The sequence below is a fragment of the Gopherus evgoodei genome, chromosome 5 (genome assembly GCF_007399415.2).
Source record: "Gopherus evgoodei ecotype Sinaloan lineage chromosome 5, rGopEvg1_v1.p, whole genome shotgun sequence".
NCBI classification, from domain to species: Eukaryota; Metazoa; Chordata; order Testudines; family Testudinidae; genus Gopherus; species Gopherus evgoodei.
This window is the reverse complement of record NC_044326.1, coordinates 52,258,747-52,271,189: the sequence shown is the minus strand read 5'-3', so window position 1 is coordinate 52,271,189 and position 12,443 is coordinate 52,258,747. Positions and strand designations below refer to the sequence as shown.

The window sequence follows — 12,443 nt, the reverse complement described above, 5'->3', positions numbered from 1 at the left end:
ATTCTTGATCCGCTCAGTGTCACACCTCGCAGTATCATTTGTGCCCAGATGGATGAGTAGCATGGGGTAGTAATCAGGGTGCTGGATAATCCTCAACAATGCCTCCGTGACGTCTTGGATACGGGCCCCTGGCAGGCAGCATAACTCTCCAGATGAAATGTCAGGGCGACAGATGGGCGCCTCCGTCCCCTCAGAAGAGAGTCCCCAACCACCACTACCCTACATTGCCTATCCAGTGGTGGAAGCAGACCTCCCAGCCTTAGGGATACGAGGCTTCTCCTCCTCTACTGTAGGGGGTGATTCCTTCTCTTCTGTATCAAGAAGAGCATAACGGTTACCTATTACCATGGCGAGAGGGTTTGGGGCAGGGGTGCTGCACTGCCTGCTGCCAGAAGTAGCCAGCTGCCAATGTCCACCCTGAGCCATTTCCTCCTCCACCAGTGGTGTGTCAGCAGTCCTGTGTACTGAGACAGCTATCTCAGCTGTCTCCACATGGACACTGTCCAGGAATTGCTCGTGGATTCGGATGCTCCTCAACCTAGCCACCTCCTCCTGTAGCTCCCTCACCTGCTGCCTGAGAGATTTCACCAGCAGGCACCTTTCACGTTGGATGGTCCCCCCCCGGCCTGGATGTCAGTAAGTGGGAATTGCAAATCACAGTTTCTGCAAAACCACACCAGGATCTGGGTAGAAGCATCCATGCTTCAATAAGCTTAAAAAAAAAAAGAGAGAGAGAGAGAGAGAGAGAGAAAGATTAGTATAGAGCTATAGTTGGCCATACTGTCAAAGTCAAGTGATTGCCAATGCTTTCTTGAGAGAGCGAAGATTAGTGGCTTTTGTTTTAAAAAGGGGGGGGGGGAGTACATACAGTATGTGGCTGCTGCTCCAGAAACAATCTCTGCCAATGATGATTCTTCACTGTTTTTCCACAAGCCAGGTACAGCATAGGTCACAGTCAGATGTTGTCGAGCAAAGGCCCCCCGCCCCCAGTACTTCAGGTAGCAACAGTGGCTGACCCAAAAACAGAACTGGCATTTGTCCCCTAAATATATTTCCCTATCTCCACAGAAGCAGACATCTCTGCCTCCATCTGAGCAAAATGTATCTACAAAATAAGAATTCTCACAATGACAAGAACTTAAGATCAGCGACTGAACACAAGCAGGTTGGATTAAACTATCCCAGCACCCAAAACAAATCTGATGATCGTATCTCAGAAATCTGTGCAAAGTTGGAGCCTTGAATCAAATCATGATCTGTTGTAATTTTATTGACCACTGATCTTGCATTAATCAAAATGAACCGAAGACCATTCAATGGATTTCTTCTGGTGTGGGGCATCTCTTGGATCTAATGTGAGAGAAGGACAGGACCTCTATTTTGGATCATTGGATGTTTTCTGATGTGAACTGTCTTAAGTAGTCTGTGGGGACTAACTGATTAGCAGAGAATTGGTGGTGCATTAAACCAAGTCTTCATAACAAGCAAGGTCAGGTGTCTTGTCCAAAGTGTCATCCAAAATCAGATTTACTCATAGTCAACTTTGAACAAGCTGAGGATGGTGATATCACAGTTGTCTGAAGGATAGTTGCTCTACTAACTATGCTGAGAGGAATTGGGGAGAGTGAGAGGGTCATGGTGGTTGGAATCAAGAGAAGAGTCTCAAAGCCAAGTAACACGCAGTGATGGCAGCCTAAAGTGGCTTTCAGAGTTCCTTTTCCTTCCACCCCTTCAAAACTCTTCCCCTTCTTAACTAGCAGTTAAGACAGGAAAAGCGTGTGTGTTAATATTATGTGATTATGAATGATTTTTATTCCCAATTAATTACACTGCTCTACAGCCAAAATGCTTCTGAAATAAATGTAGTCCAACTTTACTAATTCTGGGTCACTGAGAACGAAAATGATGCTTAAAATTGTTGATTGGCTCTCGTTTTCAAGATATGCTATTGGGTCAGTATATACGACCCTTGACTTGGGAATGGCGGAGGATAAGTGAGTTATAAAGGGAAGGGATCTCAATTTAAACCAGAAATGACTAAAATACACCTTTGACTGGATCTATGAATAAATCTATGACTGGGTTTGGACAGTACTTGCTTTTTAGGCAAAACAATGAGTGATGCAATCTGAAGCTGGTATTGCGTCATACATGATATGAATTGCATCATGTTATTCCTAGAAGTCATGGATGATGCAATCATAACGAAGCTTACATCACTCTGCTGAACAAATTGCCCTATATCAGCTCTAGAAATCATACAGTGTCCTGCTCTCTTATTTGTCAGTGTTTGATTTTGCAAAGGGACACATTTCTGTTTAACCAAAGTGAGCAGAGATGCCTCGTACTTGTGTGAGCAGTGCAGATAACTTCTGCTATGTTTGTGGTGAAGTGACTTTTGCATCCCAAAAGCGCAGTATAACTACTATGGTTAAGAAAGCCTATCACCTTTATTTTGGCTGCAAAATTGGAGATCAGGACAAGAGGTGGGCCCCACACATATGCTGCAAGACTTGTGCAACAAATCTTCGCCAGTGGTTGAACAGGAAAAGGAAATCTATGCCTTTTGCAGTGCCAATGATTTGGAGAGAGCCAACAGATCATACCAGCAATTGTTACTTCTGCATGGTGCCTCTGGTTGGGAAAGGTGTGTCAAAGAAGAAAAAGTGGACTGGGCATTATCCAAACATTCCATCGCTATACTTCCAGTACCCCACGGAGAAGGACTGCCGGTTCCTGATGCACCAAATAATTCTCACTTGAGTCAGATGAGGAGAGGATGAAACTTCTGGTCCTGAACCTCAATGTCACCGGACCCACATTTTCTCCCATCCTTCTCCTATGAAGCACATCTCATAACACAAGTTGAACTGAATGACCTTGTCAGGGATTTGGAACTACCCAAGAGTAAGGCAGAGGTGTTGGGCTCCAGACTACAGCAGTGGAATCTCCTGGCAGGCTATCAGGGCAAATGGAGCCCATCAATGCTTGCAGACTATTGCTGGACAGTGACAAGAGATGCTCCATTGAATGAATACAAGAGACAAGCCAAGAAGCGCCGAGTAGACACTGAATAGTACTAAACTATGTACATAATAGTTTTTTGCCTTTTGTTTCATAATAAATTTTATTTATATCCCTTTTGCTATTTTTAAAGTGTTACATAAACAGGACAGGTGAAATATTATCATGTAAAGCAACCATAAACACATGAAAAGACCTAGGTTTACAATTTATGATTAAAACTCTACTATCTACACAATATACATAGACATAAAATGTAAAAACTTAAATATCTTAGAAACAGTAGTCAATCAGTTATTTTAATTGTCATATTTGAATTCAGCACATCAAAATACATAATATCACATTTTATCTCTGAAGCAGACGACTTCTCAAAAATTGTAGACCAGCGTTGTTGTTTAATTTTGAGCTTACATCCTGGTCTCTTCTCTAATACATTTGACGCCTATTCCTCATGTGTATGTTTGAACTGAAAACACACTGCTCGTTCCTGAGGCTCCGTGTTTGTCATGAAGGTCACAGAAGTCACGGATTCTGTGACCTCCATGACTTCTGCAGCAGGCCATGCAGTTGGCCTGGGAGCCACCTGAGTAGCTCGAGCAGCCACTGGGCCAGTTGCACCAGTTGCTGTTGGGACAGTCTTTCCCCCTGCTCTCCAAAAGCAGAAGTTTGAGTGTGCGGGGGCTCAGGGCTCGGGATTGGGGTGTGGGGTGGTGCTTACCTGGGGGGGGCTCCCGGAATGGCAACAGGAACTCCCCTCCCTCAGCTCCTAGCTCCATGTGCTGCTTCCACCCCCACAGCTCCCATTGTCCATGGTTCCCAGCCAGTGGGAGCTGCAGAACTGGGGCTTGGGATGGAGCGGAGGCAGCACATGGAGCTAGGAGCTGGAAGTCGTCACTTCCTAGCAGTCGTGTAGGGAACCCCCCCTCTGAGTACCCACGCTGCCCCCCCCATACCCATGGTGCCCACCTGAGTACCTGCAGTGCTTCCAGGCCACCCAGCACCTGCGGCACCTCCTGCTCCCCGCTTCTGGAGCCCCCCCCCCCCTAGCTTTTAGTTGGGAGTATAGAGGCAGTCCTCGGACTTACAACACAATTGATTCCTGGAAATTTTGTCATAAGTCGAAATGTTGTAACTCAGAACTGCAGAACAGTCCATTGCAGGACCAACATCGTAAAGTCAAGGACTACCTGTATAGTAAAAGTTATGGACAGGTCATAGGGTGTGAATTTTTGTTTACTGCCCATGACTTTCACTAAAAATACCAGTGACTAAAACGTAGCATTACTCATGCCTAATATACATGGATCTCCAAGAGAAAGGAGGTAGAACCAAGAAGATAGGGTCTTGTTATAAGCAGAAAAGAAAGCTAATGTATAGTCTGACATGAGATTTCCACCAAAATGATGCCACTTTTCTGCAAGGTAACTTTGCTCCAGTTTTTCATGGCTTGCCCTACACTTTGAATGGTTGCCGTCTTCCTTGTGCAACAAATCACCTGCCTTTTAAAAACAAACACATATTTGTCCAGCAAAGCCTTTGCATGACAAACACAAATTGTTGGGCTCAATGCAGTGGTACCTAGGTGAAATTTAATGGCTTGTGATGTACAGTTGGTCAGAATAGCTGATTTAATGATCCCATCTGTCCTTAAAATCTATGATTACCTATGCAAGATGAGCTGTGCACTGAGTTTCAAAATAATGTCCTTAACAGCTATAGTCTCTCATATATAAAGAGCCAGCCACTTTCCTTATTTATGTGGCACTGTGAGCTAGAAGTGTAGCTCAAATATATACAGTATGTTGGATGATGGGAAAGGTTTGAGCTGTTGTTTAAGTTTACTTCCAAGCATGGGAATTTTCAAATCCATGCACTAAGTTAACTGGGTGCTGCTTTCTTTTAAGCATTAAAAGAACATTCAAATTATTCCATCATATTTTGCTGACCTCTCTGAAACTGCTAAAGCACTTTGTAACTAACTGTTGAAGAATTCTTGAATGCCACCATAAAGCTCTAAATATAGCAGTTTGCTTAATTAATAAGTGCTAGATTCTTCGCAAACTTTATCTGAACACAGCCTATACCTTGTCAGACAGTACTGTGTTTGATCCTGTCTGAAATATTTTCAGCTGCTCTCAATCCCTACTACTAACTGTAATAATTTAGCTATGAGGTGGCTTCTCTTTGAATGGCAGCTGTCTGTCAGAATGAGGGGATGATTACAGCATTGAGCTATAAATCATAGTTTGTATCAGATGTCCAAGGAGACAGAGTCCTTGCCCTTTCTGTATGAAATCTTACATTTCCCCTCCAAATATGTACAGGTGGTACTAAATTGAGAGATGCTACTAACACCAGAAAGAACACAAATAATATAAAGGGAGAAAAAAAATTAGGAATCTGGCCAGGGAATAATAAAATGAGATTAATTCTGGACAAATGCAAGCTAATGTAACTGGTCAGAAATAACCCACAGGCCCACATTAGGAGGTATGCAAAGCCATACTCTTGGAGGAGGCATATGGCCTGTGTAAGAGGAGAAGTTTTGGTTTACCACTGTTCATTTAGGTAATGAAAAGTGTGGTGCATGTTTTGGGGTTTTTTTGTTCGTTTTTGTTTCTTAAATAGCCACTGGAAGCCTTCTCGTCCACTTTTCTCCTTAGATAAGGAATTAGATTCTTGTTTGAAAAAATCTCAAACATCTCTAAAATCATAAAAGTCCATTTAAATCCTACTTTTTAAAGTAAGTTCTTCAAAAAAGTATTGTTCTTTCTAACTTAACGTTGGATACCCCCAGGCTCTTATAGCACAGTAACTTTAAAAATGTGTATGTTCTCTTTTAAAACAAGACTAAATCTCCTCTCCCCAGTAATCGAATGGGTTTTTGTTCTTAATACTCCGTTTTTTCCCATGTTTGTATCTGACTCCTTATTTACTTATATTTTCCCAGGGGCAGTTGGTCATCATGGTGACAGCCTAGCAGAGAAGATATTCTCTGTGCTTCCTCGACTTCCTGGACACGCAAATGATGTGATGGTTAATATGGTGGAACTCACTGCACTGCAGACTAAAGATGAAACTTGCAATATTATAGCACCTGGCTGCTTGGCACAACCAAAGTAAAACTGCTTTTTTTCTTTTCTGTGTAAATAACAGACTTTTTTGTGTGGTACCGGGGAAGAGAACGATAACCATATGTCCAGAAAAATGGAAGATTATGGTTTTAGTGCTATTGAAATAGATTCTGAAATAATAATCCATACATATATACATGTACAGTGGTGGGTGAAATAAGCTCCTGATAGAGGCAGGATTTCAGTTCTTCAGGTTAAGTTTAATTTTTAAAACTAAAACAGTCCAAAGTAAATCAGAACAGATAAGCCAGGTCCTGCTGCCTGGCCCTTCCTAAAGCATTTACCTCACAAGATTTCTGCGCCCACATAGTGAGTATCTCTAGCTAGGTGTTCCAGCTAGCTGGGGTGGAGAGCCTCCTGCCAGGTTCTGTCTCCTTCCAGCTCCTGTGGGTCTCTTAATAACTGACTACTTGCTGGCGTTCTACCTGAGAGCCAGGTGACTTGCAGCCTATCACCATATTCCTGGCTTCAGACACCTCACTGGCAGAGGGAGCTAATTAGTCACAGGTGGGGTTAAGATCACCTTTCTTTATAGGCCATCCCACTCTGTGATAACACATAAAAATAACAATGCCGTTTAAAAGAAATAACTTTGCTTTGCTTTTCCTGTGTTTAACTCAGAACTAATATTTTATTTTTGTGTATACAGTGCACCTAACTTGAAATTTCAATTTCTGGATATAGTCATTTATTTGTGAATTGCTGTATTACAACAGCTTCTGTTACAGTATGAAAACAGAGCATAAAATATCTAGCCTGCTAGCTGTGTTTTTATCTTACAAAGTTATACCAGTCTTGCTCAGCATAGTGCTCTGGAAGTCCTAGGGTAGGGAACCAGTATCTTAGGTTACTTCCCATTTCCACCACATCCCCTCCTCATGTTGGAACATGATTTTCTGGGAGAGACTATCAAGTTTGTTTTGTTCCTGCTGGACTGACAACTTTTGGGTCCTGCCCCTCTCCTCCCCCTCTCGCCCAGATATTTTGCAGAGGACTTCTCGATTTCCTACACTTCATCCTATAACCTTTATTTTATAGGGGTCCTCTGTGCCCATTACCTTCTCCCCACTCCCACCCCTGACTAGCTAGGTGCTGCTGGATCCAGCTTCTGAAGCAATTCACAGCTGTATGTTTCTTCAGTCTGTTCCTAAGGGGATAGAGAGGGATACATTTGCTCAGCTAGGTGGACTTTACTGCTCTGATGACTGGGTTAGCAAAAATAAACCATTTGTTGGATCTTCACCAACCATTTTTGAAGGTGCTAATTGGTCTTTTGAGTTTTGCTTTTAGAGTGTGGTTTCCTCAGACTCCAGGGGCTTGTCTACACTGGCACTTTACAGCACTGCAACTTTCTTGCTCAGGGATGTGAAAAAACATCCCCCCGAGCGCAGCAAGTTTTAGCACTGTAAAGTGCCAGTGTAGACAGTAGTTGTCCTCCAGTGCTGGTAGATACACCTCTCATGGAGGTGGGTTTTTTAGAGCACTGGGAGAGCTCTCTCCCAGTGCTCTGTCACAACTACATAAGCCATGTTAAAGAGTCACAACAGTGATTTAACGTTGCCAGTGTAGACAAGCCCTGGGAAACTGCTCCACTCTGCTGAGTCATTTTAAAGCAGATTCTGGGGTGGCTATTAGCACCTTTTACACTGTCTTTGTTCTGTGGTTTGCTGGAAGTGCTTGTGTTATTTGTACAGCCATGTTTATATCTCCACATCGCTCACAACTGGAGAAGTACTACGTGGCCTGAAAAAGTTCACGTCTCCAAATCAGAAGGCTATTCTGGATCATTCAGGTCCTGTTTATTTAATCATTTCTATAAACTATGAAATGTTTGAAAACAGTTTTCAATTACTGTTGGCATTTCTACGGCATTTCTACTAGGCTGAAAGTAATAGAATCTGTGACATTGTCAGAATGGAAGTCTAACTATTTTAAACCAGTTTCCATTCTTCTTCAACACAAGTCTGTTTTAATGGTCACATTACAGCTATTGACCAGTGTGAAATGCCTAAATTCTTCTGCAATACTTAAATTGATTTATAATTCCTAACGATGAGCTCCCTTACTGATGGTGCTGTGAGTGATCTCGTGCTTCATCAAAATGGCTATGGCTGTTGCCAGTGGTAGCAAGCTCAGAAATGCTAGTTGTAATTAGAAACTTTAGCATACAAAGTGCAGTTTATGCATGGCAACAAGTGTTTCTCTGCTTGTAAATTTTCCAGTTACTGTGCGGAGTGAAGGTAGCAGAACCTCTGTCAGGGAAAGGACTAGTAATTTAATGTGGCACAGCAGTGGACAGAGTGGCTCTTTACACAATGGCTTGGGAATGGTTGTGCCAAATTCAGTGGCATTTCACAAATGCTGACTTCTATATTCAGAATATTTTCAAATACTTAAAAATGTTTTTTTTCTCCTCTGAGTTAATATTCAAATATATTGTGGTGGGGGAGGAGGAGGAGAAGAAATGTCGGCTGTATCCACACAGCTTGCTGTCTAACGTTTTAAAGGAATGTTTCTCCAACAGAAACATCTGGGCTCAGTTACGAGGTTATCAAACAGAATTAATGAATAATTTATGGCTGGTGTGATGAAATAAAGCAGGGTTCTTTTCTTAAACCTAAGGAAATAATGGGCTTCTTTAAAGATTTAAATGAAAATTTAAATGCCATGTGCTGCTTAAGTTGTTATACTTTCAAGGTGATCTCTTGACGAGGAAAAAAGTTCAAGAATTGCTTTTTTAAATTTTTCAATTTTAATAGTGTTAGTAGTACAAAAAAAAAGTTTGAGGAACAAATGTTGCATTAATATAATTATGAACACATTGCTGTTCCAGCGTGAATGGCTGCTAATCAAGAAATATTTTGAAAAGAGCCCAAGACTCTTATGATTTAAAGAATGAAACAATTTATGGAATGAGAACTAAAGACATCCATATTGGATCAGTACTATGTGCTTCTCCATATTTTTTATGCAGAAAAACTTTGCTCTTTCAAACAAAGAATGTATAATACGAGCAAAATAATGATATGATGGAAGCAGTTGTAGACACTTTTAAAAATGAAAGGCTGATATTGATGGCACCTTGGTGTTAGCATTTAGATGAGTTGTGGAATGCTTTTGGAGTTAAGTTTGTATTCATATCATTTCAGTTACTTTTCTCATTAAAGACCATGGCAGTTCTTTGGGGGACGCTGTATGTTCTCTTTGGATGAATATCTGTGATTCTGTTGACTTGAACCATTTGTCCACTTGAGGGCAGAATTTGGTCATTTATCTCAATAAAAAAAAGTGTCAGTCTATCTGTGGCCCTCCATTACCATAGTATCCGATCACTTCACAGTTTTACATTTATTCATTCTCACAACATCCTGAGCTGTATTACGAGGCACAGAGAGGCTCAGGGATTTGTTCAAAGCCACACAGAGTGTGTGGGAAAGCAGGGACTTGCACCCAGGTCTCTCAAGTCCTAGGCTAGTGTCCTAATCACTGGGCAATGATGAGCAAGAACAGAGAATACTAACTAACATGGTGCTGAAATGTGGGAAATTTAAATGACACATGTTATTATTCAACCATATCTTATATCATGTGTTTTCAGTATCAAATTAGACAAATTATAATCACATTGGTTATACATGTATAAGTGACTTCCTGAATACAGCTTGTTCTTCTTATCCCTCCAAAACACTTGGGAGCTTGTAAATATCTCCTATGTATACATTTTGGACCAGCTTTGTGGTAGAATACAACTCAGTAAAGGGCCAGACATTTATGCAGAAGATAAAACAGTTTTTATAAAACATGAAATGGGCCATTAGCTACTTACTGTAAATATTTTGTCCATAAAAATGCAAAAACATACTCTAATACATTTAACATTTGGACTGCTGTGCCTAAAGCAATTCAATAGGTAATAGTAGCTAAGGTGTCTAGACATTTTTGACAAAGCAATTAGAGTCATTAAATTATCTGAGTTTGCATTGGTAAAAATAACAAGCTGAAAATGTGGTGATCTTGTTCATTGGTATGTGATTCAGTAAACCTGGAATTGCTGACCAGATGTTTAAAATACGATACACTACAAAACTTTCTATTATTTTTCCCCCATATAAAACATTGGCAGTGGAAACTTAATCATCCACTGAGATACTTTGGTAGATCTTTTTTTTTTTTCAGTCAGTGTCTCATAGTCAAAGAATATGCTGAAGCTGAAAGCATGTCTCTTCCTCAGTCCTAAAAACAGTAATGCACCTGTTTAACTTTAGGCACATATTATCTTTGGATGGTGTGTGGGTGTACGTGTGCATGTTCATTTGGTCTTAAACAGTTAACATTTTTGTTTGGATATGTACTCTGATCTTACTGTAATTATAAATCTTCACATTTCAGAAAACACTTGACTTGTTACAATTTAAACTAGGAAGAAAAGAAATCCAACTCTTCCATTATATTTACATTCTTGCAGATGATGTGGTAATAAGAGTCATGCAGCATACATATGGAACTCCTCATAACCTCAGAGGCAGTTTGAGTGCAGATCTGGGGCAGCATGTGGCTCCAAAATATCCTAGATGGCTTATGGTCAGTACTGGTGCTGGTGGTTTTTAAGTGTCCTGTTAAAAGATTTAAGCATAGTAATGATGATAGTCCTTATCAATAGGATACTGGTCTGGGCATGATGTGACCTGGTTACTAATTCCAGCAACTTGTTATGTGTCCTTGGGCAAGTCACTTCATCTCTTTGTGCTTGTTTCCCCTCACTGTCTGTCTTGCCTATTTGGATGGTGTCATGGTATAATTCCCTACTATGAAACTTAGCGTCCAAAAGATGGGGTACCAGCATGAATTCCTCTAAGCTCAATTACCAGCTTAGTACTTGTAGCGCTGCCACCAACCAGGAATTTCAGTGCCTGGTACATTCTGGTCCCCTCAAAACCTTGCCCGGGGACCCCCAAGACCCAGTCCCTCTGGATCTTAACACAAGGAAAGTAAACCCTTTCCCTCACCGTTGCCTCTCCCAGGCTTCCCCTCCCTGGGTTACCTTGGAAGATCACTGTGATTCAAACTCCTTGAATCTTAAACGGAGAGGAAAATTCACCTTCCCCCCTTTCTTCTCTCTCCCCCTTCCAGACTCTCCCTGAGAGAGACAGTAATCCTAACACAGAGAGAAATTAGCCTCTCTCTCCCCCTTCCCTCTTTTCTCCCCACCAATTCCCTGGTGAATCCAGACCCCGTCCCTTGGGGTCTCACACCAGAATAAAAATACAATCAGGTTCTTAAACAAGAAACTTCTAATTAAAGAGAGAAAAACAGTAAAAATTATCTTTGTAAATTTAAAATGGAATAGGTAGAGGGTCTTTCAGCTGCAGACACTGGGAATACCCTCCCAGCCTAAGTATACAAGTACAAATTAAAATCCTTTCAGCAAATACAAATTTGAACTCCTTCCAGCCAAATACACATTTGCAAATAAAGAAAACAAACATAAGCCTAACTCGCTTTATCTACCTAGTACTTACTATTCTGGACATATAAGAGACTGTATCAGAGAGATTGGAGAGAAACCTGGTTGAACGTCTGATCACTCTCAGAACCCAGAGAGAACAATCACCAAACACTAACAGCACACACAAAAACTTCCCTCCTTCAAGATTTGAAAGTATCCTGTCCCCTGATTGGTCCTCTGGTCAGGTGACAGCCAGGCTCACTGATTTTGTTAACCCTTTCCAGGCAAAAGAGATATGAAGTACTTCTGTTCTATTAACTCTTACTTATCTGTTTATGACAGATGGTAAGCTGTCTGGGACAGGGTCTGTCTATGTGATTGTCCAGTGCATAGCAAAAAGGGTCCCTGATCTCAACTGGGGTTTAATAAATAATAGTACTAGGAACATAATTAACAGTAAGTTATTGAAACTCTTTGCCTGTGTTTATTTTTTCATTTTCTTTTAACATTGCATCATTTGCAAATCTTAGTTGTGTGCTGTTTTTTGATGCATTCGACTTCTTATTGTTGCTGAAAGGATGAAAAAGACTATATTAGAGCTACTGTGATACTTAGATATAAGCATCCAACAATCATACATAATGTAAATTAATGAAGATAGGCTTAATTATTCTTGCATGATGAAGAAAAAGAGCAACCAGTACAGCCATTAAAAGAAGAAAAATTTCTACCAATATTGGAAAAACAAAACGGGAGGTGGAGGGAAAGCTTATTTCCATTGGCTGGGCATTGTTTCAGCTATTGGAAATACATACTTTGTCCTTTTGACATATGTT

The 12,443-nt window shown here is 41.0% G+C and overlaps 1 protein-coding gene across 1 annotated transcript in view; it reads left to right on the top strand.

Annotated features, from left to right (window-relative positions):
• The window catches only part of SCFD2 (sec1 family domain containing 2), a 323,281-nt gene that overhangs the window by 6,223 nt on the left and 304,615 nt on the right, over nt 1-12,443 (top strand). The window contains exon 2 of the mRNA XM_030563081.1: nt 5,978-6,146. Within this exon, the coding sequence (XP_030418941.1) occupies nt 5,978-6,146 (169 nt within the window). The remainder of the gene's footprint in view (nt 1-5,977; nt 6,147-12,443) is intronic.